The sequence below is a fragment of the Mirounga angustirostris genome, unplaced genomic scaffold, assembly GCF_029215605.1.
Source record: "Mirounga angustirostris isolate CCGP_5_RB_7025 unplaced genomic scaffold, mMirAng1.0.hap1 SCAF_11, whole genome shotgun sequence".
Classification (NCBI taxonomy): Eukaryota; Metazoa; Chordata; class Mammalia; order Carnivora; family Phocidae; genus Mirounga; species Mirounga angustirostris.
This window is the reverse complement of record NW_026991719.1, coordinates 27,865,143-27,891,062: the sequence shown is the minus strand read 5'-3', so window position 1 is coordinate 27,891,062 and position 25,920 is coordinate 27,865,143. Positions and strand designations below refer to the sequence as shown.

Genomic DNA, 25,920 nt, shown 5'->3' with positions numbered 1-25,920 from the left:
AAGTTCTTAGATTTAGTCAAATGCTTTTAAAAAGTGTTAGTATTAATCATATTGAAGGGGAAGCTTTCTGAGAAGCACATATTTTCAATAGAAATTTAATTACGGGAGGAAATAGCACATCTGGGCAGCAGATTTGAATTGTGTGGGAAATAAAGGAGCTCAAAAATCATACATTTGAAAAGTAGCCAAAAAAAAGCAGTCGGGGGGAAGAAAAAGCAATATGTGAAAGAATAATGGGAGGTACTTGGCTATTTATAAATGATAAAAGATGACATTTTTCACCTGATAATTACTTCAGCCTGGTCAGGCAAATAAGAAATTAATATCAGAAGTTTTCTCTTCAAAGATGACAAAATCTTGTATTCTGAAAAGTTCCCAACTGGAGGGACTATTTAAACTGTCAACTGTAGAAAACAATTTGTGGAAGTTCAGGTTTAGGGAGGCTATAAAGACACCATTACATTGAGTTTATTGTTCATAGTTTGTTTTATGTACTGTAAGGGCACATTGTTAGTATTATCATGAGTTGTTTTGTAACTTAAAATTTCTCTAGAGGGGGATATGATTTAATGTTCTCAAGAGTAACATCATAAAACCACATTTGGTAGTAATTTTTTATTTTTAACAATAGCAGACTTCATACACCAGTGCTCATACTGTAGACCATAAAAATGCAGTCTTAGTAAAAATATTCTTTTCCTGAAGAGCTACTTAGAGACATCCTTCAAACACAGGAATTGTTCCTGGGCTTGTGTTCATAAATATCACTGTGATGAATTGTGTTAAGAGAACTCAGCACCCCAATAAAGCTTAAAATGGGTCTCTGATTCCAGAATCACATAAAAACTCTAAAGAAATGGATGGCTGAAGTTGATGTTTTCCTGAAGGAGGAATGGCCTGCCCTTGGAGATTCAGAAATTCTGAAAAGACAGCTGAAACAGTGCAGGGTAAGATTTTTATATGACCCTTATCATATGAAGACTTTTATATGGAAGTTACGATTTGGTTTTATCAATGGTCCTTAACCAGAGTGATTTTGCTCCCCTGGGGGACATTTAGCAACCTCTAGAGACATTTTTGTGACAACTTGGAGTGGGGTGGTTGCTACTAGTGTGTAGTAGATAGACGCCAGGAATGCTCTGTACATATTCTACACTACAGAGAGACAGAAGAGCCTCTCACAACAAAAATTAGCTGGTCTAAAATGATAGTTGTGCCAGTGTTGAGAGACCGGCTTAAATAAATGAGGAGCAGAAAAAGATTATCTTTCACTCAACACTCATAAGATTATTTTACTATAAAATACAGTTTCATTTAAAGGCAAAGAATCCTTTGAGCTATTTGTTATAACTTACTGCAGATTATTAGTCATACTGGGTTGCTCTGCCCAGGCATACTGCACTGGACATAATTTTATACAATACGGATTTTTGAAGTAATATTCATTATACCGTTGTCATGCAGTGGAAAGAAAGTAATCTAGCTCTTTAAAGAATTTTCTTTGCAAATACAAGCTAAGAAAAAAGAAAACAAACCCAGCTTACAAATAACCTTCACACCCATCATGCTATAAACAATTGCTGCAATATCTTGCATTTGAAAACCAAAATCATTTCAAAAACAGTAATGTATAAAGCCCATCATTTTCACACACTTTTCTAACAAGGAATATCAGATTTATTTCCTTGTGTGTCTGATCTAAGTAGAATATAGATAATTCCCCACTTGATTCACACCAGGAAAACAACTGAACAGTTACGGCAAGACTGAGACATGGATAGGTCTATATCTACAGGTGGGTGCGTGTCAGGTTTTAAATTCTTTAAAATCTTTTAAGAAATAAAGATTTTAATTCATGGATAATGTCCTGAGTCCTGATTATATGTTTCCTATCTATGTGCCATTTCTAGTATGTTGTGGTGATGTTTGCAGCTAGCTTACATGGAATTATTTCCTTAGCTTTTAGTCAATGATATTCAGACAATTCAGCCCAGTCTCAACAGTGTCAGTGAAGGTGTGCAAAAGCTGAAGACTGAAGCGGAGCCGGAGTTTGCCAGCAGACTTGAGACAGAACTCCGAGAACTTAACACTCAGTGGGATTACGTGTGCCGACAGGTACGTACAACCTCTTTCACTGTGCCTTGTCTCTGTTTAATTAAGATTTTCTTAATGTCTCCCTTGACCACTGCCCTTTTTGAAAGTTTAAACTCTGAGTATGTTGATGCTTTAAAGGCTGGTGAGTTCAAACTAGCATTTGTCTACCATAAAAAAAAAAAAAAAAAACACTTTTATAGTAGCGATTTTAAATAGTATCTCTTCATCTTACTGAGATCCTAAAATGACCTTCTCGAAGACAGAACATGCTGAACAGTAATGTCCTGTTTTTAGGTATGATTTTCATTGAATGTTTTCTTCATTGTATAACTTTATGGTAGTAATTGGATTAGCAGAACATACTCTACACTTGTAGACTTGGTACGGAGATAAAATGAAAGACTCATCTATGTGTATGTACAAATATGATAATTTTCACTTCTGATTATTAAGATAGGCAAGTTTGGCTTCTTCATTATATTTATTTCAGTAAATGAATTAAGATTGGAAATAGTTAAAGAAAGCTCAATGGGGGAAATAAAACACAAAATAGCTCTATGATCACATCTGAGTTCCTCATTTTTATACAGCAGAATGTTCTATAAACATTGATTTTCAATTTCAAGATTACATTATGGAAAAGTAAATATTATATACACAAGTAGTGTATATCTAATACTCCTTGTTCAAAAGATGAAATTTTGACCTAAAGCCGTGGTTATATTTCAATACACCCGCACCTTTTTTGAAGTTAATGAGCGGTTTCATCTTACGTGTATTAGAGGCAGTCTTTCATTGTTTCTAAGTAACCTTTCAAAGTTGAAAAGAAGTCATGCCACAAGGCAAACGTTAAATTTGAAAAAGGAAAAAATTTAGAGAAGTAAAAGGCAAGGCAAGTGACCCTGCTAATACTGTCACTGGCAAATGCTCAACAGTTCTATTAAGTCACAGACGAGATAGCCCTGGGTCAGCTAGCTTGCATTCTTCTCTGGAGTAAGCCAGTTCTAGAAGGAATGTTCAGGAAAAAAGTATTACTTAGGTAATAGATTATACCATTTATGTTTTCCTGGAAGGCCAGAATGAAAGGTATTTGTTTGTTGAATGTTTCTAACAGGATGAATAGAAAGAATAACACCAATTAGGGCAAGGGGGAAAACAGCAGCAAAAAAATATATATACATATATATATAAAGTCATCAATATTACTGAGACCTCAAGGTTTTTACATGTTGGAGAAGTATAATTTTTAAAGTATCTCTGGTCTTAAACTGTCCTTGTTCAAGACCTTCTTTCTCCTGTAAAATATACCACAGACTTGTCATTTAAAGAGAAGTGTTGTAAACACATTAGTCTGCTGTGTAACAAAAACCCCATAGATCCCATCCATGTTTTCAACCCATTCTAGAATGTTTTATGTCTCTCTGGTTCTCCTTGGACTATCATACTGTGTAATGCTCTGACCTGATTGCCAAATGACCTACGCTTCTTTAGGAAGGTATCATACACTCAAGAAGACAAGCAAGACAATACAGTCTTCCCAAGCAGTGAAGCGGAGCTTGGGTGTTTGGGCCTAATTCAGGGCTCCAAAGGGAAATGGAAAGAAATCGTAAATCTATGCATTGCAGAAATGGCTACATACAGAATGGAGTATGATGTTCTTTCTTGGGTTAAAATTAACTCATTTGTTTTTAGATGGCAGAGTCTGGAAAAAAACATAAATAATTAGAGACAAAATTGTCCAAATGCCTGATATACTTGGAGATAATTTGAGATCCCATGATTTGAATTTGTAGGTATAAAATGGTTGACATTTTAAATTCTAAAAGTTCTGTAGCCAAATTAAAAAAACAAGATTTTAGTTGTTTCTAAAATAAAGGATAATCATTATTAAAATAACTCACAAATTAGTGAACCATACTAAAAAGAAGGAAGGTAGGGAAGGAGGAGTTTATAATTATACATATCTTTACATTATTGTGTTACATAGTTATTTTATTTATTTATTTACTTATTTTTATTCTTATGTTAATCCCCCTACATTACATCATTAGTCTTAGATGAAGTGTTCCATGATTCATTGTTTGTGCATAACACCCAGTGCTCCATACAGAATGTGCCCTCCTCAACACCCACCACCAGGCTAACCCATCTTCCCACCCCCCTCCCCTCCAGAACCCTGTTTGTTTTTCAGAGTCCATCATCTCTCATGGTTCATCTACCCCTCCAATTTCCCTCGCTTCATTCTTCCCCTCCCGCTACCTTCTTCTTCTTTTTTTTTTCTTAACATATATTGCATTATTTGTTTCAGAGGTACAGATCTGAGATTCAACAGTCTTGCACAATTAACAGCGCTTACCAGAGCACATACCCTCCCCAGTGTCTATCACCCAGTCACCCCATCCCTCCCACCCCACCCCCCACTCCAGCAACCCTCAGTTTGTTTCCTACAATTAAGAATTCCTCATATCAGTGAGATCATATGATACATATCTTTCTCTGTTTGACTTATTTCACTCAACATAATACCCTCCAGTTCCATCCACGTTGTTGCAAATACAAGATCTCATTCCTTTTCATGGCTGCATAATATTCCATTTTGTGTGTGTGTGTGTGTGTGTGTGTGTGTGTGTGTGTGTGTGTGTCTGTGTATGTATATATATATATACACACCACATCTTCCTTATCCATTCATCTGTTGATGGACGTCTTGGCTCTTTCCACAGTTTGGCTATTGTGGACATTGCTGCTATAAACATCGGGGTGCACATACCCCTTCGGATCCCTACTTTTGTATCTTTGGGGTAACTACCCAGTAGTGCAATTGCTGGATCATATGGTAACTCTATTTTCAACTTTTTGAGGAACCTCCATACAGTTTTCCAGAGTGGCTGCACCAGCTTGCATTCCCACCAACAGTGTAGGAGGGTTCCCCTTTCTCCGCATCCCTGCCAACATCTGTCGTTTCCTGACTTGTTAATTTTAGCCATTCTGACTGGTGTGAGGTGGTATCTCATTGAGGTTTTGATTTGGATTTCCCTGATGCCGAGCGATATTGAGCACTTTTCATGTGTCTGTTGGCCATTTGGATGTCTTCTTTGGAAAAATGTCTGTTCATGTCTTCTGCCCATTTCTTGATTGGATTCTTTGTTCTTTGGCTGTTGAGTTTGATGAGTTCTTTATAGATTTGGATACTAGCCCTTTATCGGATATGTCATTTGCAAATATCTTCTCCCATTCTGTCGGTTGTCTTTTGGTTTTGTTGACTGTTTCCTTTGCTTTGGAAAAGCTTTTTATCTTGATGAAGTCCCAATAGTTCATTTTTGCCCTTGCTTCCCTGGCCTTTGGCAATGTTTCTAGGAAGAAGTTGCTTTGGCTGAGGTCAAAGAGGTTGCTGCCTGTGTTCTCCTTTAGGATGTTGATGGACTCCTGTCTCACATTGAGGTCTTTCAACCATTTGGAGTTTATTTTTGTGTGTGGTGTAAGGAAATGGTCCAGTTTCATTCTTCTGCATGTGGCTATCCAATTTTCCCAACACCATTTGTTGAAGAGACTGTCTTTTTTCCATTGGACATTCTTTCCTGCTTTGTCAAAGATGAGTTGACCATAGAGTTGAGGGTCCATTTCTGGGCTCTCTATTCTGTTCCATTGATCTATGTGTCTGTTTTTGTGCCAGTACCATGCTGTCTTGATGATGACAGCTTTGTAATAGAGCAGGAAGTCCGGAATTGTGATGCTGCTGGCTTTGCTTTTCTTTTTCAACATTCCTCTGGCTATGTGGGTCTTTTCTGGTTCCATACAAATTTTAGGATTATTTGTTCCATTTCTTTGAAAAAAGTGGATGGTATTTTGATGGGCATTGCATTGAATGTGTAGATTGCTCTAGGTAGCATTGACATCTTCACAATATTTGTTCTTCCAATCCATGAGCATGGAACGTTTTTCCATTTCTTTGTGTCTTCCTCAATTTCTTTCATGAGTATTTTATAGTTTTCTGAGTACAGATCCTTTGTCTCTTTGGTTAGATTGATTCCTAGGTATCTTATGGTTTTGGGTGCAATTGTAAATGGGATCGACTCCTTAATTTCTCTTTCTTCTGTCTTGTTGTTGGTGTATAGGAATGCCACTGACTTCTGTGCATTGATTTTATATCCTGCCACTTTACTGAATTCCTGTATGAGTTCTAGCAGTTTTGGGGTGGAGTCTTTGGGGTTTTCCACATAAAGTATCATATCATCTGCAAAGAGTGAGCGTTTGACTTCTTCTTTGCCAATTTGGATGCCTTTGATTTCTTTTTGTTGTCTGATTGCTGTGGCTAGGACTTCCAATACTATGTTGAATAGCAGTGGTGATAGTGGACATCCCTGCCATGTTCCTGACCTTAGGGGGAAAGCGCTCAGTTATTCCCCATTGAGAATGATATTCGCTGTAGGTTTTTCATAGATGGCTTTTATGATATTGAGGTATGTACCCTCTATGCCTATACTCTGAAGAGTTTTGATCAAGAAAGGATGCTGTACTTTGTCAAATGCTTTTTCTGCATCTATCGAGAGGGTCATATGATTCTTGTTCTTTCTTTTGTTAATGTATTGTATCACATTGATTGATTTGCGGATGTTGAACCAACCTTGCAGCCCAGGGATAAATCCGACTTGGTCATGGTGAATAATCCTTTTAATGTACTGTTGGATCCTATTGGGTAGTATTTTGGTGAGAATTTTTGCATCCATGTTCATCAGGGATTTGGTCTGTAATTCTCCTTTTTGATGGGGTCTTTGTCTGGTTTTGGGATCAAGGTAATGCTGGCCTCATAAAATGAGTTTGGAAGTTTTCCTTCCATTTCTATTTTTTGGAACAGTTTCAGAAGAATAGGTATGAATTCTTCTTGAAATGTTTGGTAGAATTCCCCTGGGAAGCCATCTGGCCCTGGGCTTTTGTTTTTTGGGAGATTTTTGATGACTGCTTCAATTTCCTTAGTGGTTATAGGTCTGTTCAGGTTTTCTATTTCATCCTGGTTCCGTTTTGGTAGTTGATACATCTCTAGGAATGCAGCCATTTCTTCCAGGTTATCTAATTTGCTGGCATAGAGTTGCTCATAATATGTTCGTATAATTGTTTGTATTTCTTTGTGTTGGTTGTGATCTCTCCTCTTTCATTCATGATTTTGTTGATTTGGGTCATATCTCTTCTCTTTTTGTTAAGTCTGGCCAGGGGTTTATCAATCTTGTTAATTCTTTCAAAGAACCAGCTCCTAGTTTCGTTGATCTGTTCTACTGTTCTTTTAGTTTCTATTTCATTGATTTCTGCTCTGATCTTTATTATTTCTCTTCTCCTGCTGGGTTCAGGCTTTATTTGCTGTTCTTTCTCCAGGTCCTTTAGGTGTATGGTTAGGTTGTGTACTTGAGACCTTTCTTGTTTCTTGAGAAAGGCTTGTATTGCTATATACTTTCCTCTTAGGACTGCCTTTGTTGCATCCCAAAGATTCTGAATAGTTGTGTTTTCATTTTCATTGGTTTCCATGGATTTTTTTAAGTCTTCTTTAATTTCCTGGTTGACCCATTCATTCTTCAGTAGGATGCTCTTTAGCCTCCATGTATTTGAGTTCTTTCCGACTTTCCTCTTGTGATTGAGTTCTAGTTTCAAAACATTGTCGTCTGAAAATAGGCAGGGAATGATCCCAATCTTTTGGTACCGGTTGAGACTTGATTTATGACCTAGGATGTGATCTATTCTGGAGAATGTTCCATGGGCACTAGAGAAGAATGTGTATTCCGTTGCTTTGGGGTGGAATGTTCTGAATATGTCTGTGAAGTCCATTTGGTCCAGTGTGTCATTTAAAGTCTTTATTTCCTTGTTGATCTTTTGCTTAGACGATCTGTCCATTTCTGTGAGGGGGGTGTTAAAGTCCCCCACTATTATTGCATTGTTGTCGATGTGTTTCTTTGCTTTTGTTATTAATTGCCTTATATAATGGGCTGCTCCCATGTTAGGGGCATAGATATTTACAATTGTTAGATCTTCTTGTTGCATAGACCCTTTAAGTAGGATATAATGTCCTTCCTCATCTCTTATTACAGTCTTTGGTTTAAAGTCTAATTTGTCTGATATAAGGATTGCCACCCCAGCTTTCTTTTGGTGTCCATTAGCATGGTAAATGGTTTTCCACCCCCTCACTTTCAATCTGGGGGTGTCTTTGGGTCTAAAATGAGTCTCTTGCAGACAGCATATTGATGGGTCTTGTTTTTTAATCCAGTCTGATAGCCTGTGTCTTTTGATTGCGGCATTTAGCCCATTTACATTCAGGGTAACTATTGAAAGGTAGGAATTTAGTGCCATTGTATTGCCTGTAAGGTGACTGTTACCGTATATTGTCTGTGTTCCTTTCTGGTCTATGTTGCTTTTAGGCTCTCTCTTTGTTTAGAGGACCCCTTTCAAGATTTCCTGTAGGGCTGGTTTTGTGTTTGCAAATTCCTTTAGTTTTTGTTTGTCCTGGAAGCTTTTTCTCTCTCCTTCAATTTTCAATGACAGCCTAGCTGGATAGAGTATTCTTGGCTGCATATTTTTCTCATTTAGTGCTTTGAATATATCCTGCCAGTCCTTTCTGGCCTGCCAGGTCTCTGTGGATAGGTCTGTTGCCAATCCAATGTTTCTACCATTGTAGGTTACAGATCTCTTCTCCCAAGCTGCTTTCAGGATTTTCTCTTTGTCTATGAGACTCGTAAGTTTTACTATTAGATGTCGGGGTGTTGACGTATTTTTATTGATTTTGAGAGGGGTTCTCTGTGCTTCCTGGATTTTGATGCCTGTTTCCTTCCCCAAATTAGGGAAGTTCTCTGCTATAATTTGCTCCATTATACCTTCTGCCCCTCTCTCTCTTTCTTCTTCTTCTGGGATCCCAATTATTCTAATGTTCTTTCATCTTATGGTATCGCTTATCTCTCGAATTTTGCCCTCGTGATCCAGTAGTTCTTTATCTCTCTTTTTCTCAGCTTCTTTATTTTCCATCATTTCATCTTCTATATTACTGATTCTCTCTTCTGCCTGATTTATTCTAGCAGTTAGCGCCCCCATTTTTGATTGCACCTCATTAATAGCCTTTTTGATTTCTACTTGGTTGGATTTTAGTTCTTTTACTTCTCCAGAAAGGGTTTCTCTAATAACTTCCATATTTTTTTCAAGCCCAGCTAGTATCTTTAAAGTGATGATTCTGAACTCTAGATCTGACATCGTACTAATGTCCGTATTGAGTAGGTCCCTGGCAGTCGGTACTACCTCTTGTTCTTTTTGTTGAAGTGATTTTTTCCGTCTTGTCATTTTGTGCAGAGGAGGATAGATTAATGAGAGAACAAAATGCTAGCAGAGTAACAGTGTCCCCAGAAAATATACTCTAAACAAATCAGAAAAGACCTGAAGCAGTGGGAAAAGAAAGGGAAAGAGAGAAAAAAGAAAAAGAAAAAAAAAGAAAAAGATAAAGATAAAAACAAAAACAAACAAAACAAAATAACAACAACAACAACAAAAACCGGAATGTGATCAAATATGATCAGGCTGGTATATAGATCAGTGCCACACACTAGATTTGGGGTGTATTTTGGTCTTTTAGAAGAAAGTGCCTCCCAAAATTTTAAAGAAAGAAAAACTTATATATGTACAAAAATAAGGGTTGATATGATGAAGGGATGGAATAGGACTGTAAAGATGGAAAGTATAAAAAATTTTATAAAAGGAATTGATAAGTTGTTTGAAAAAAGACAGAAGAGGATTTAAAAAAAGAAAAAGAAAAAAAAAAGGGAGAGGATGTGATCAGGCAGGGGAATAAAAAACACCATATACTAGAGATTTAGGGTATATTTTAATCTGTTAGAAGAAACTATCTCAAAATTTTAAAGAGAAAACAACTTATATATATATGCCAAAAATACGGGTAACTACTATGAAGGGATAGAATATGACTCTAAAAATGAAAAATAAAAATGTTTTTTTTTTAAAAAAAAGGATTGATAAGATGTTGGTTGAAAAAGGGAAAAAAATTTCAAAAAGAAAAAAAAAAAGAAAAAAAGACAGTTAAAAAAAATTAACTTTGAAAGACTAAAGAATCATGGTAAGCCATGGATTCTATGTGCAGTATTCCCCTAGTGCTGGAGTTCTGCCGTTCTCATTGATCGGTAAACTTGATCTTGGCTGGCTGTTCTCGCTGATCTTCTGGGGAGGGGCCTGTTGCCGTGGTTTCCAAATGTCTCTGCCGGAGGTGGAATTGCCCTGCCCTTGCCCCTCCCAGCTAAGTAATCTGCTTGGTTTACTCTTCGGGGCTTTTGTTCCCTGCGAGCTTTCCGTACAGCTTTGGAGGCGGAGAGTGAAAATGGCGGCCTCCCTATCTCCGCTCCGGAGGAGCCGAGAACTCGGGGCCCCGCTCCTCATTGAGCCCCCAGAGGCCGTTAGTCACTCCCGTCTCCCCATCTCCGGCTGCACTCCGTGCTCACCCGGCCTGTGACCGCGCGTTTCCACCTCTGGCACCCGACCCTGGGTGGAGTCTCCAAACCCAGCAGATCCCTGTGGTGCACTCCTGTGCAGCTCCTCCCCGGGGAGGAAGGTGAGTCTCCCCGGATCTGCCGCTTGTTGGGTCCCTGCTGGAGGAGCAGGGGCCCGACTGTGCCGCGGATCACGGTTTAGGGCAACCCCGAGCTGAGAGCCCTCTGCAGCCGGCTTCCCTGCTCCGTTACCTGGGAGCTCTGCCGCACTCAGGCACCCCCGGTCTTTCTGTTTCCCCAAGGGTCCTGAGACCACACTGTCCCGGAGGGTTCCACCTCCCGCTTAGCCACCAGAGTGACGTCCCTCGGCGGAGCAGACTTTTAAAAGTTCCGATTTTGTGCTCCGCGGCTCTATCACTTGCCAGAAGCGGCCAACGGAGGCCCCTCCCCCGCCGCCTATCCTCCCGAATATCGCCTCGGATTCACTTCTCCGCACGTCCTACCTTCCAGAAAGTGGTCGCTTTTCTGATGAGAGAGTTGTTGCTCTTCTTTTCTTCGATCTCCTGTTGAGTTTGTAGGTGTTCAGAATGGTTTGATCCCTATCCAGCTGAATTCCTGAGAGGAGACAAAATCCAGGTCTCCTACTCCTCCGCCATCTTGCTCTGCCCCTTGTGTTACATAGTTATTAAGGAAACTAATCATATGCATGCAAATGCATAATTTAGAGACATTTTTACTATTTCTTCACTACTTATTAGAATATTTTCTTCAGTATGTATTATTAAACATTTTGTAACAGATGTAAGTTGGAAGAAAATAAACATAATAAATATCTATCTTCATGGAGGGTATAGTTTAATAGAGAAGATGGAATGTAAATGAGCTAACAGAATATCACACAAATGCCTAATTTTAATGTTGATAAATGCTCTGTAGTAAGCAATCAGAATGCTCTGAATGAGACTAAAGGAGCAGGGAACCTGCTTTTTATTGGGTCTTCAGGAAAGTATTTTCTGAAGAGGTGGATTTAAAAGCTGATGCCTGATAAGTGCAAAGAGCCTGGCCCCTGGGCGTATGGATGAGGGAGAGTCTAGATACACAATGAAGTGGGAGAAATGGCCGAGGTGGGAGAGAAGAGTGCGCGTACAGGAGGAGCATAGCGGAAGCCTCTAAGTGGGGCAGCATGAGCCAGGAGAAGCCTGGTGGGAAAGAAGTCATGAACTGTCTCAGTAAGTCAGAGTGAGGACTTAGTATGCGCATCAAGTTCACTGGGAAGCTATTAGGCTTTTACATAGAGAAGCGGCATCATCTCAAGTGAGCGTTGAAAACTTTGCTCTACACTCCTTTGTATGAAGAATAGCCTGAAGGGGCACAAGTGGAAGCAGGTGGGATTTGCAGTTGTCCAGGTAGGAAGTAATACTGCCAAAGAACAGGGAGGGCATTAGTGGAGTTCGGGAGACATGAAGAAATTTGAAATACATAATCCTCTTTTGACATGATGTTTGGTTCACTGTCCAAACTTCTCGCGTTATTTTTCCAAGTTCTTCCATAGAGATGGAGGTGATTTCAATACTTGTTGCTCTGTCTCTCATTACTGTTTATTTTTATTTATGTGTATTTTCCCACTATACTGTAATGAACATGTGGAAGGGATACATTATGGTGGGCAAACTGGACCAAAATGCTTGTGGGACTCAAAGTTTGTTGAAACTCTATCCTCCATGGTCTGTCTCCAGCAAGCTTACTTCACTCAGTGTGCTCAACATTACGCGTATGTAACGTAGTCTTATTTTTTTTCTTATTTTTGCCAATTAGGCAAGTTCTTGTTATATTTTTTATCACGGATTCTACACTCACACCCACCTTTGACCATTATTCCTTTTCTAACATGACACTTTCTTCATTTAATCGGATCCTGTGAGAAATGACGTATTTGCTGGTAAAAAGAGTTTGCCTCACGTCAAAAGGCTGAGAGAAGGGATCAAAGTGTATTCAGTTTCCTGTTTGAAGCTACAGTGTTAACCAGTGCCTTTAACTAATGAAAGAAAGACTGGGGGCTCAGGAAGGAACAAAATTGAATAAAATACTCCCATTTTGATCAAGTTTACTTTGGAGAAGTAGACAACCAGAAATGTATCTGGAATTCAAGTGGGATACTTGAACTGGGCATATAAACAATGCAAAAATAAAGATATCATTTATATAAGAAAATTCCTATCTCACAATGAAAAGATTGTCCAGACCCACTTCCCTAAAATGCTTGGCTAATAAAATTTAAAACTCTTATGGTTGGAGAAGGATTCTCATGGATAGAGAGGCAAGCATAGTGTGTAAGACCAGAAGCTCTGGAACCATATTGCCTCAGTTTAGATCTTGCCCCCACCATAAACTCCTTGTGTGATCCTGGAAAAGTTGCTTATTCTCTCTGTGCTCTCTATGCTCTATGCTTACGCTCTCTATGCTATGTAATGTGATGATATTAACATCTACTTTATAAGAATTTTATGATCAAATGGGTAAATTATTTGAGAGAGAGTGAGAGAAAGAGAGAGTGAGAGAGAGAGAGAGAGAGTGGGGAGGGGCAGAGGGAGAGAGAGAGAGAGAGAGAGTCCTCTAGCAGACTCCCTGCTAAGTGCAGAGCCCGATGATGCAGGGCTCTATCCCACAACCCTGAGATCATGACCTGCACCAAAATCAGGAGTCAGATACTCAACCGGTGGAACCATCCGGGTGCCCCAAATGAGTTAATCTTTGTAAAGTGTGTAGATGAGTACCTAGCAGAGAGTAACCACTATGTACATGCTTGGTAAAGAAAATAAATGGACATGAAATAGACATAAACTTGCATGTATAAAATTATAAAATGTGTCATTTCTAAATAGTGCATAATTATATATTTTAATTAATAGTAGCCATAAATTTATAATAGTTACCAAGAAACACTGGATCTAGAGATTAGAAGGATGTCATTCTGGTAACATACAAATCTGTCTTTTTCTCACTCAGTACAGCTTTTGGGTACAATCATCCACAAATTCCTGGGTCCCTCTTCATTATTTCTTAAATATTTTAACAGCTGACTTACTGTCATTCCTGTCATAATTGCTGGGGATTTCAGTATCTTCTCAGATCATGCTTCCAGTTCCTGAGCCCTCAGTTCTTTGATAGCTCCTCCAATGATTTTGTCTTCCACTCTACCACGGCTGCCCATTCCCAGCCTCTTAATGTAGAAGTTGTCATTACCAGATACTTCTCCATAATATTATCCTCAGGCACCCCACTCTGCAGCCATCACTACCTTCCTTTCCAGCTCATTCCCCTAGTAATTCAACCTCAAAATTCTTCCATCCTTGTGGAATGCATAATCCAATAATTTTACCAGCTTCTGATTAGAGAAGCACTTCATCTTCTCTTTGTCATTTCTTACTCAAGGGAGATTCTGTACTATATGCTGGCTATCTGTAATCCATCATTAAAAGCACTTCTTGTGTTTTCCCTCAACTCTTTTGTCCTCTCCTGTCTTTCTGTAACATACCAATGTGACAGCACCCTACCCAGGTCAGATTCACTTTCCTGCTGATGCTGTGCCTGCACTGGGGAGGATGAATATGGCTCAAGGAAAACACATATCATGCTGAGTAGTCCCTCTTGGAAATCATGAGTGCAAACTTCAAGTAGCCCATTGTGCTGACTGGTAATCTTACTACATTTTTCATATCCATTCATAGCCCCACTCCTCTGAGGAATATTTCACAGATTTCTTCAGATTTCTACCACTTCTTCTTCCCTCCTTACTCTATGGCAATTAACTAGCTTCCCATTTCTTTTTCTTCTTTTTTTTTTTTTTCCTTTTTAATTAAGCTTCCCATTTCACTGAAAAAAATAGAAACATTCAGAAGGGTGCTTGCACATACTCCCACAGACCTGCATATTAGTTCATGGACTCTATTTTCCCACTGTTAATATGAGTGACCTGTCTGTGCTCCTATCTGAGGCCAGTGTTTCCACTTTTTCTAAAATAAAGGTTTAATTTATTTATCCGAGAGAATGAGAGAGAGAGAGAGGTACCATGAGCGGGGGGGGGAGGGGCGTGGGGGGAGGGAGTAGAGGGAGAAGCAGACCCCCCACTGAGCAGGGAACCCGATGCAGGACTCAATCCCAGGACCCTGTGATCATGACCTGAGCCGAAGGCAGCCGCTTAACCAACTGAGCCACCCAGGCGCCCATAAGGCCAGCCTTTCCACTTATATGTTGGATACCATCCTCTTTTTTCAGCACACAGACATTATGCCAGCTATTGAACATCCTTCTACCTCCTACATCAAAATACATTTCTTTCCTCTACTGGATCATTTCCATCAGTAGGGAATTACGTTGTAATATCTCCTGCCTTTAAAAAAAGATAGCCACTTGAAGTGCTTGGCTGGCTCAGTCGGTGGAACATAGGAGTCTTGATCTTGGGGTTCTAAGTTCAAGCTCCATATTGGGTGTAGAGATTACTTAAAAATAAAATTTTAAAAAATACGTACTGAATGGAGCACTGGGTGTTATACGCAAACAATCATGGAACACTACATCAAAAACTAATGATGTAATGTATGGTGATTAACATAACATAATAAAATAAAATTAAAAAAAAATACCCCCTTTGCCTTACATTTCCTCCTCCCCACTTCTCCATTTCCATTCCCCTTTACAGAAACTCTTTCCATACCACTCTTCCCTTTCTCTTTTGAATGCTCCCTAATCAAACTTTCATCATCATCACTACCCTGAAACAGTTTTTGTCATGATCACCAGTGAATTCACATAATTAAATCCATTGTTTAGTCTTTATTTTTGTTTGATTGGCTTCTATATCATCACTTTCTATTGGTTCCCTCTTAGTCTGCCTTCAGTTTCCATGACCACTCTTAATACCTTTGGTGGTTCCTTTACCTTGACCACTATACTTGGAATCATTTTAGGGCTCCTTCTTTGGACTTCTCTTCCTTGTCACCACTTACTCCTTAGGTAAATTCATTCACTGTTGGAACAAAAAAATCCAAGACTGGATGCACAAGACAGGGTAAGAGGAAGGGTTTGACTTTACTTGCATCACTTCTCCCCCAAGGCCGCATAGCTCCATGTCAAGAGAGCCCTTCTCAGAATCATGATTTCTCCCATGTGGAAAAGTGAGACCATGTGAGAGAGTGCCCAGCTTCCCTAGCTATTTGGGATGTTGCCGAAGAAGCATATTTCCCTCTCTTCAGTCCACAGTACTAAGTTGTGAACTACACTACTAAGGGGTAACGAGCAGCTGAAAGAACAGCCACCAGGTCTTGGAATTGTATTAAAAATACACAGATCATATTAATATCACTGACTTCATCAGGAGGTCCACCCACCAGCTGCTGGGGTCACTCTGCCCAGTGATCTCCCCAATTTCCCACAGCACTACCAGTGTCCTATATGGCACAGCTACATACATCCCAATAATGTGGCTGGCTTCCAGTGCATACTCTGAATGGTGGCAAGTACAAGCTTTTGTAGGAAGCTAATGAGCATGTACAGAAGGTTGGCCTAAATCTGCAGGCCTTGGAGAAACCACAAACCTGGCATTTAGCACCACTCTTGGGAAAGCAAAAGGGAGGCTGTCAATACCTCGTCTGGTTTTTTGCAGGATAAAGAGAAGCCATACAAGCTTAAGAATTCTGCCACAAGAGAGCCAGAATTGTGGAACAGTCATATTCATAGAGGGTCTCAGATAGCCTCAGAATCCCTAGCAGGGTTGACAGAAGGCATTTCTCTTCTGATGGCAGATAGTAAAGACTGGAGGAGGTGACTTTTACTGTGAATGCAAAGACCATGTTGCCAGACCTCAAGGAACATGGAGAATCAAGGAATCATGCTACTACCAAAGTGTCATAATAATTTTCCAGTAGCCAACCTCAAGGACATGGAGATCTACCACTCATCTGTTAAAAACTTGAGAATAGTTATTCTAAGGAAACTCAATGAGCTGTAGGAAAGCAAAGACTATTCAATTAAATTAGGAAACTAATACATGAGCAAAATGAAAAATTTGTAAAAAAAATAGAAATCATAAAAAAATAACAAATCTGAGAGCTGAAGAATACAATGAAAGAAGTGGATAAAGTAATAAAGAGCATTAATAGAGTGGATCAAGTGGAAGAAGAAAATCTGTGAAGATAGGACCTTTAAAATTGGTCAGAGGAGAATGAAAAAAAAGTGAAAAAAACCTATGTGCCCTATGGAATACTATCAAGAGAAGTAATTTGTGAATTACTTGACTTGAAAAAGTCATTTATTTTATCAGCAAAATAAGCTTATTTGGGAAGAGTAGAGGAGATGCAATTTGGGACAGTTAAACTATGGCAAACCATAGGCACATCTGAAAAGACAAAAGCAAGGTCAGCTTTTATTAGATTTCAGGGTGAAATTGGGGAAGGTTGTTTTGAACAAAAGTTTATCGGAGAAGGACAAGAGTGTAAGGATGTGGCAATTTCTCATTGGCTGCAGGCATTGTTTAGCACATTGTTCCTGGGGTAGGAAGAGAGCTTCCTTCTTCCTACTGGTTATGTAGGCTGCAGGGAGTGGTACATGTGTGACAGCTCCCCCTTTAGGGCTTCATGACTCTTTTAAATGAGGTTTCCTATACTCATTTTCATACTTTTTGCCTACAAGGGAACCTCGTAAAGCTTTCATTGGATTTCTCAGCAGAAACTTTACATGCCTGGAGAGAGTGAGAATATATTTTTTTAAATGCTGGAAGAAAAAAAATGCTAAGCAAGAATATACTATCTGGCCAAGTAGTCTTGCAAAACTGAAGGAGAGATAAAATCTTTTATAGACACACAAAAGCTGAGGGAGTGCATCACCACTAGACCTACCTTAGAAGAAATGTTGAAAGAAGTTCAAGCTGAAATTAAAGGATTTTAATTAGTGGCAAGAAAACATATGAAAATATAGTGTATACATTGCATTAATAGAATGAAAGATAACATACTATCTCAGTAGATGCAGAAAAAACATTTGACAGAATTGACAAAGTTTGACATCCTTTCATGATAAAAACTTAATTCCGTATAAAAGGGATGCCTCTGATCATAAAAGCTTTTCCTCTAAGATCAGACAAGGGTGCCCACTCTCACCACTCCTATTTAACATAGTCCTGGAAATTTTAGCAAAAGCAATTAGGAAAGAAAAAGAAATAAAGATATCCAAATTAGGAAGGAAGAAATAAGATTGTCTGTTTGCAGATGATGTATTCTTCTATATAGAAAATCCTGAAGACTCCACCAAAAAAATGTTATAACTAATAAACAGATTCAGTAAAGTTGCAGTATGGAAGTAGTCAAATTATGCAATGAGTGCAGATGTCCATTGACTGATGGTTGGAAAAGAGAAGATGTGGTATATATGTATACAGTGGAATATTACTCAGTTATCAAAAAGAATAAAGTCTTGGCATTTGCAATGACGTGGATGGAGCTAGAGTATATTATGCTAAGTGAAAAAGTCAGAAAGAAGTATCACATAAATTCACTCATGTGGAATTTAAGAAACAAAACAAAATGGGGCAACTGGGTAGCTCAGTTGTTAAGTGTCCGACTCTTGATTTCGGCTCAGGTTATGATCTCAGGGTTGTGAGATCAAGCCCCACATGGGGCTCCGGGCCCAGCACAGAGCCTGCTTAAGATTCTCTCTCTCTCTCTCCCTCTCCCTCTCCCTCTGCCCCTCCCTGCCCCACTCGCATGCATGCACTCTCTCTAAATAAATACATACATACATACAGATGAATATAGGGGAAGGGGTAAAAAGAGTGCTGGAGGGGAGGGGGGCAGGGGATAGGCTAGATGGGTGATGGGTATTAAGGAGGGCACTTGTGATGAACACTGAGTTTTATATGTAAGTGATGAATCACTAAATTCTACTCCTGAAGCCAATATTAGATTATATGTTATCTAAAATTTAAAAACTTGAAAAAGAAGTTGCAGTATAAAAATCAATATATAGAATTATGCAGGAATCAGTTAGATTTCTATACAGTGACAACAAAATATCTGAAAAAGAAATAAAACAATCCCTTTTATGATAGTATCAAAAACAAAAGAGTTAAGGAATAAGTTTAACCAAGGTGGTGAAAGATCTGTACTATGAAAACTACAGAACTTTGTTGAAAGAAATTGAAGAAGACACAAATGAAAGATATCCTGTGTTCATGGATCAGAAGAGTTCATATTGATGAAACGTTCATATACCCAAAGCCATTTATAGAGTCATTGCAATCCCTATCAAAATTCTAAGGACATTTTTTTCTCAGAAATCGAACAAACATTCTTAAAATTGGTGCAGAACTCAAAAGACCCCATATGACCAAAACCATCCTGAGAAAGAAGAACAAAGACAGGTGTCACACTTCTGATTTCCAACTATATTACAAATCTGTAGTAATAAAAACAGTATGGTACTGGCATAAATATATACACATAGACCAATGGAAGAGAATTGAGAGCCCAGAAATAAACCATCATGTATACAGTCAACTAATATTTGGCAAGGGAATCAAAGATAACCAATGGGAAAAGGATAAATCTCTTTAATAAATGGTATTGGGAAAACGGGATAATCACACAGAAGAATGTGATTAGATCCCTATCTTACCACAAAAATTAACACAAAATATGTTAAAGACTTAAAAGACCTGAAACCATAAAACTTAGAAGAAAACAGGGAGAATGTTCTTTGGCATTGGTCTTGGCAATGATATTTTCGATATGACACCAACGCACAGGCAACAAACGAAAAGTTAAGTGGAACTACATCAAACCAAACAGTGTAGATGCACATCAAAAGAAACAAAATTAAAAGACAGCCTACAGAATGGGAGAAAATATTTTCAAACCATGTATCTGATAGGGGATTTTTAGCTAAAATATATAAGGAACTTCTACAATTCAGTAGGAAAACACAATATGGTTTAAAAATAGAAAAAATGAATACTCTTTCCAAACATGACATACAAATGGCCAAAAGTTACATAAAGAGAATGCTCAGCATCACTAATAATCGGGGAAATGCAAAGCAAAACCACAGCGAGATATGACCTCACATCTGTTAGAATGGCTATCATCAAAAAGGGCAAGAGATAACAAATGTTGGCAAGGATGTGGAGAAAAGGGAGTCCTTGAGCACTGTTGGTGGGGATGTAAGTTGCTGCAGCCACTATGGAAAACAGTATGAGTGTTCTTCAAAAAAAATTAACAATAGAGCTACCTTATGATCCACCAATCCCACTTATGGGTATATTTCCAAAGGAAATGAAATCAAAATCTTGAAGAGACATTTGCACCCCCATGTTCATTACAGCATTATTCACAATAGTCAAGATATGGAAACAACCTAAGTGTACAGCAATGGATTACTGGATAAAGAAGATGTGTACCTATACATATATATATGTGTGTGTGTGTATACATGCATATGTACATACAATGGAGCATTATTCAGACCTGAGAAAGAAGGAAATCATGCAATTTGCATAAATTTGGATGGACTTTGAGGGCATTATGCTAAGTGATATAAGTCAGAGAAAAAAATATTGTATGATCCTACTTATATGTGGAAACTACAAAAGCTGAACTCTAGAACAGGGTAGTGGGGGTGGTTGACAGGGCTGGGGGTGGGGTAAATGGAAGGATTTCAGTCAAATGTTACAAACTTCCAGGTATACACAGAATAAGTTCTTGGGATCTAATATACAACATGGTGACTATAGTTAGCAATGCTGTATTATATCTTGAAAGTTGCTGAGACAGTAGATCTTAAGTGTTCTCATCACAAAAAGAAAAAATGGTAATCATGTGAGGTAATGGAGGTATTAACTAATCCTATTGTGGTAATCATTTCATAATATATATGTGTACCAAATCCTCACACTGCGCACCTTAAACTTATACAATGTTAATGTCAATTATACCTAAATAAAGCTGGGGGGGAGTGGAATGAGGAAGGGCAGTGCTGAATGTTAGATTTAAAAAATTCTAGAATGGGTGGGGCGCCTGGGTGGTTCAATCGTTAAGCGTCTGCCTTCAGCTCAGGTCATGGTCCCAAGGTCCTGGGATCGAGTCCCACATTGAGCTCTGAGCTCCCTGCTCAGTGGGAAGCCTGCTTCTCCCTCTCCCACTCCTCCTGCTTGTGTTCTCTCTCTTGCTGTGTCTCTCTCTGTCAAATAAATAAATAAAATCTTTAAAAAAATTTCTAGAATGGGAAACATGAAGAACTTTTTGTTTTATATCTGAGGTGTGGCTCTGTAATCTGAAACTGAAACTCTATAATCAGAAACTGTGGGTAGAATGGGCAATTTAAGGCTAGAATGCTGGCATCACTAATATGATAAAGGTAAGGGGAAAATTGTCCAAATCTTTTTATAGAAATCCTTCTAAAATATGAAACATCAAAAATTCCTATCTCTGTCTGGTCAGGCATAGAGCTGTGGAATGTTAAGTCTGGGAAAGAACTTGGAAATCATCTGGTCCCATTGTTAGATTAGTTATAGAGCAGAGATAAAGAAAAATGAGGTGATGTCTCCAGGTTCACTTAACTTGCTAATGATTGAGTCCAGGTCTCCTGATTCCAAAGTTGATGTTCTTTCCAATACATTTGTACTGTCACCTCAGAATGACTTCCCACCTGCTTTTCCTTTTAAAAAAAATCACTCCTGATCCCTTCCTTCTGGTGTAGTTTAATAGCATGCAGTTTATATATATATTTATATATATATTTTTTTTTTACTACAAGTCTTTGGCTAAGTTCTGTTAGTCATTCTAATATTATTGTCACTTTGCCAACTGCCTGAAAAGATTATAGTAGAACATCTGAGTAGAAATCGAGCAACCTGTTTTCTTACACTGATTATAGGCTCATTGATTATGCAAATAGCCTTTATACTTAAATTAGCTTAACTGATAGACATATTGTTCTAGCTATGTCACAGTGAAGCATTTATTTACATTTCAGTAGCTCAGGCACTACATTTACCAAGGAGAGTAAAGAACTTAAAGTTCTTTTAATTGTATCAGGCTTAAGATGGTTGTAAAGAATAAGGAAAATTAGGGGCGCCTGGATGGCTCAGTTGGTTAAGCGACTGCCTTCGGCTCAGGTCATGATCCTGGAGTCCCTGGATCGAGTCCTGCATCGGGCTCCCTGCTCAGCAAGGAACCTGCTTCTCCCTCTGACCCTCCCCCCTCTCATGTGCTCTCTCTCTCTCTCGTTCTGTCTCAAATAAATAAATAAATAAAAAGAATAAGGAAAATTAATATGGTTCTGCACATATTTAGTATTTGCTAAAGTACATAAAAATTTCATTACACTAAAACTGTGTGTTATATATTAAGACTGTACAATTAAAACTCCGTTCCTTAAAAGATAGAACTCTACTTAATTTCCGAGAAAAGAACTAACATCATTGGATTAGAGTTCCTTTTTAAGGTAAAAGAGAAGCAATATATAATCTTTCTAGTACCAAACTGAGATTTTTCCCTCAGTGTGGTACAACAGGGTGCTTTGTAACAAGGGATTGACATACACAATTTTCTTGTAGATATTTAAAGTTTTGCTATTTTTCTGGTTAATAAGTAATACATCTTTTGTAAAAAGTACTTCAGAAACATATGAGGCTTTAAAAGCACAAATCTCCTCCTATTACCACACTTACTGTTTTGCAACCTGCTTATTAAGCTTGAAATTATATACCAAACCACTTTCACTTCAGTACAAATGTATTGGTGCTACATAGTATCCCATTGTGTGCATCTCACAGTTTGTTTAACTTATTCTCCACAGAAGCACATTTGGATCTGTTTCTAATATGTGGCTGTCTTCAAACTGAATTGAATACTGTTCATTCCACTTTGTATTTCTGTGGTGTTTGTTGTAATCTTTCCTCTCTCATTCCTAATTTTCTTTATTTGGGTCCTTTCTCTTTTTGATAAGTCTGGCTGGGGGGTTATCAGTTTTATTAATTCTTTCAAAGAACCAGCTCCTAGTTTCACTGATCTGTTCTAGTGTTGTTGTTTTTTCTATATCATTGATTTCTGCTCTAATCTTTATTATTTCCCTACTTCTGGCTCTAGCCTTCATTTGCTGTTCTTTTTCTAGCTCCTTTAGGTGTAAGGTTAGGTTGTGTCCTTTAGATTTTTCTTGCTTCTCGAGGTAGGCATGTATTGCTAATACTTCCCTCTTAGGACTGCTTTTGATGCATCCCAGAGGTTTTGGACTCTTTTGTTTTCATTTTCATTAGTTTCCATATATTTTTTTTATTTCTTCTTTAATATCCTGGTTAACCCATTCATTCTTTAGTAGGATGTTCTTTAACCTCCATGTATTTGTGGTCTTTTCAAACTTTTTCTCATGGTTGACTTCAAGTTTCATATCGTTGTGGTCTGAAAAGATGCATAGTATGATCTCAGTCTTTTTGTATTGATTGAGGCCTGATTTATGACCCAGTATATGACCTATTCTGGAGAATGTCCCATGTGCACTTGAAAAGAATGTGTATTCTGCTTTAGGATGAAATGTTCTAAATATATTTGTAAAGTCCATCTGGTCCAGAATGACATTCAAAGCCATTGTTTCCTTGTTGATTTTCTGTTTAGATGATCTGTCCATTGCTACAAGTAGGGTATTAAAGTCCCCTATTATTATTGTATTATTATCAGTTAATTTATTTATATTTGTTATTAATTGTTTTATATATTTGGGTGCTCCCACGTTGGGGGCATATATATTTACAATTATTCCTGCCACTTTGTATACTGTGTTTTGTATGATACATTCTTTAAAGTGAAAGAGTAAAACAAATTTTAAAAATTAACTGGAAGAGTAGACTCAGATTTATGAACATTAGAAACTGTGGCAATAAATTTACATATCCAACTGAAACATATTATGAAAAAAATATTTTCTCTATTCTTTATTCACAGAAAAGCATAGCCATACACAACAGCTAAATTATAGTCATGGGGGAAGATGTTCATTTTATTACATATGCCAAGTAAATGGCTATATCTTATTTTAACACGTGAAATTAAGTGTATCCAATAGCCATGAATTATTTCCTCATTCATATAAGCTTTTTTACTTCTTGTTTCATCTTTTCTATCTAAGCTTTCTGTTATTTACAGACTGTTCAGTAATAATATAATGATAACGTTTTGTGACTTTCAATATTCATGCTTTGCTTGTTGGTTTGTTTTATGGAAGGTCTATGCCAGGAAGGAAGCCTTAAAGGGAGGTTTGGATAAAACTGTAAGTCTTCAGAAAGATCTGTCAGAGATGCATGAATGGATGACACAAGCTGAAGAAGAATACCTAGAGAGAGATTTCGAATATAAAACCCCTGATGAATTACAGACAGCAGTTGAAGAGATGAAGGTAAAATAAACCAAATAAAATGAAGCAAAGAAAGAAAAAAACAGAGAAATATGCTACTTTGCTTGACATTGTGATTCTACACTATCTATTCTTTCCTTGGTTTAATGGTGGAGGTTGATTTTTAATGAATTCAGCTTCAAGTTTGGTATACATTATGGATTCTGAAACTTTTTATTTATTTATTTTAAAGCATTGTGGTCAAAATCTAAATATTGACAGTCACCGTTAGCAACATTTTCCCCATGACATTATATTGTATTAAGTGATTGGAATCGGCTACTCACATTAGCTGTTTCTAGTGATGAAAATTCAAATGGAAAATATGCCAAGTGTTACTGCAATGACAGTTGAAAATGTAGCTAACAGGCTGTGTTCATTTGGTGTTTTAAAGGGGTTTCTGAGAATTTGGATACTAACTACTTTAATTGATGGCCTTTAATGTGAATAAAAAGGACTGGGTTTACATGGACTTCTCAAACAGTAGGATAAAAACTAATAGTGATTTAGGACCAAGGAAACTAGTATGTAGCAGGGACTGGGAGGTGAGGCCTGAAGTAAAGTCTCTGCAGTGGCATTTCAGTATGGCCTTGGACAACTGGACAGTCAATGTAATCTCTGATTTGTAATGTCTACACCATGTCACTCTCTAACTTGAATGTGTGAACTGAGAATTGAAACTTACATGTAAGTAAATTGCCTGGCTCAGAGTGGGTTCAAAGACCCTGTGGTAAGACCAAGAGTATTGAATATATTTCATTCCATCCCCTTCCATTCTATGCCATCCCATCCCAGGCTATTCCAAGTGGATCACGTGGCTTTAGTCACCTATAGAAAGTAAAATTAAAATGTATAAGAAAGACTTTATTTAAACAGTAATAGTTTTCAGGGTATTAAAAGCTGCATAATTATTCTAATCTAATAATACCATATATCATTCATTCATTTAAGCAACAAACATTAATTGTATAGTTACTTATGTGCTACATACCCTTTTAGACACTGAATACAAGACATAAGAATGACCTGACTTCTTGGAACTTACATTCTGGTGGGGGGAGAGCAGGCAGTGAATGGAGAAATAAACACCTCTTTTGAGATCATGGTAGTTTGCCTAACAAGTAAACCACAAATGTGAAATAAAAAATAATTAGGGTTTAGGTGGGAGTTGGGGGTGGTAAAATGCTATATTAGGGTTTAGGTGGGAGTTGGGGGTGGTAAAATGCTATATTAGAAAGGGTTGACGTGTAAGTAATTCGTGAGGCATTATAATCGGAGATAGGAATCCTAAGAAAAAGTCAGCCTTTAAAAAAAAAAAAAAAACTATTGGAAACACATTCCACTTGGAGGTAAGCACTCCTGCAAAGACCCTAAGGCTAACTGGGAAGAGAAAGAGGCCTGCCAGGCTGCACAGAGTGAAACAGGATAAATCACCTGAGATGATTTTGAGGAGGTGGGTAGGTACCTGCTAACAAGGATTTTGTAGGATTGGGGAAGTTCATGAGAAGTGAAATGGGAAAGCCATTGGCAGTTTCAAACAAGAGACTCTAATGATTTTAAATTTGAATGTGGGGAGGTCACTCTTAGGAAAATTATATCACCGTAGATAGTGAGAGCTACAAGATACTTTGGAAGCAAAATAGACCACGCTTCTCTTTGCTGATCTGAAAACTGAAATCCCCAGATAGGTGAATAATTTACTCATAGTCACAGGCTTTATCTGTGGTAGAACCAAGAATGTTGAATATTTGTCATGCCATCCCATCCCACACCATCCCATCCCAAGCTATTCCAAACTATTTTTTCTTTTGTTTTCTTTTCTTTTAGAGTCATGTGCCATCCCTATTGCCTTTACCCTCACATCCCATTCTCCTGGTGGCTGTTTTCCTCACTTCCTCTAATACTTTGTAGCCACTGCCTCGGATAC

The 25,920-nt window shown here is 38.0% G+C and overlaps 1 protein-coding gene across 8 annotated transcripts in view; it reads left to right on the top strand.

Moving 5' to 3' along the window:
- DMD (dystrophin) overlaps nucleotides 1–25,920 on the top strand; it is a 2,113,108-nt gene that overhangs the window by 784,064 nt on the left and 1,303,124 nt on the right. For all 8 annotated transcript variants that reach the window (XM_064573900.1, XM_064573902.1, XM_064573903.1 and 5 more), the window contains 3 exons: nucleotides 834–947; nucleotides 1,960–2,115; nucleotides 23,826–23,996. In XM_064573900.1, the coding sequence (XP_064429970.1) occupies nucleotides 834–947; nucleotides 1,960–2,115; nucleotides 23,826–23,996 (441 nt within the window). The remainder of the gene's footprint in view (nucleotides 1–833; nucleotides 948–1,959; nucleotides 2,116–23,825; nucleotides 23,997–25,920) is intronic.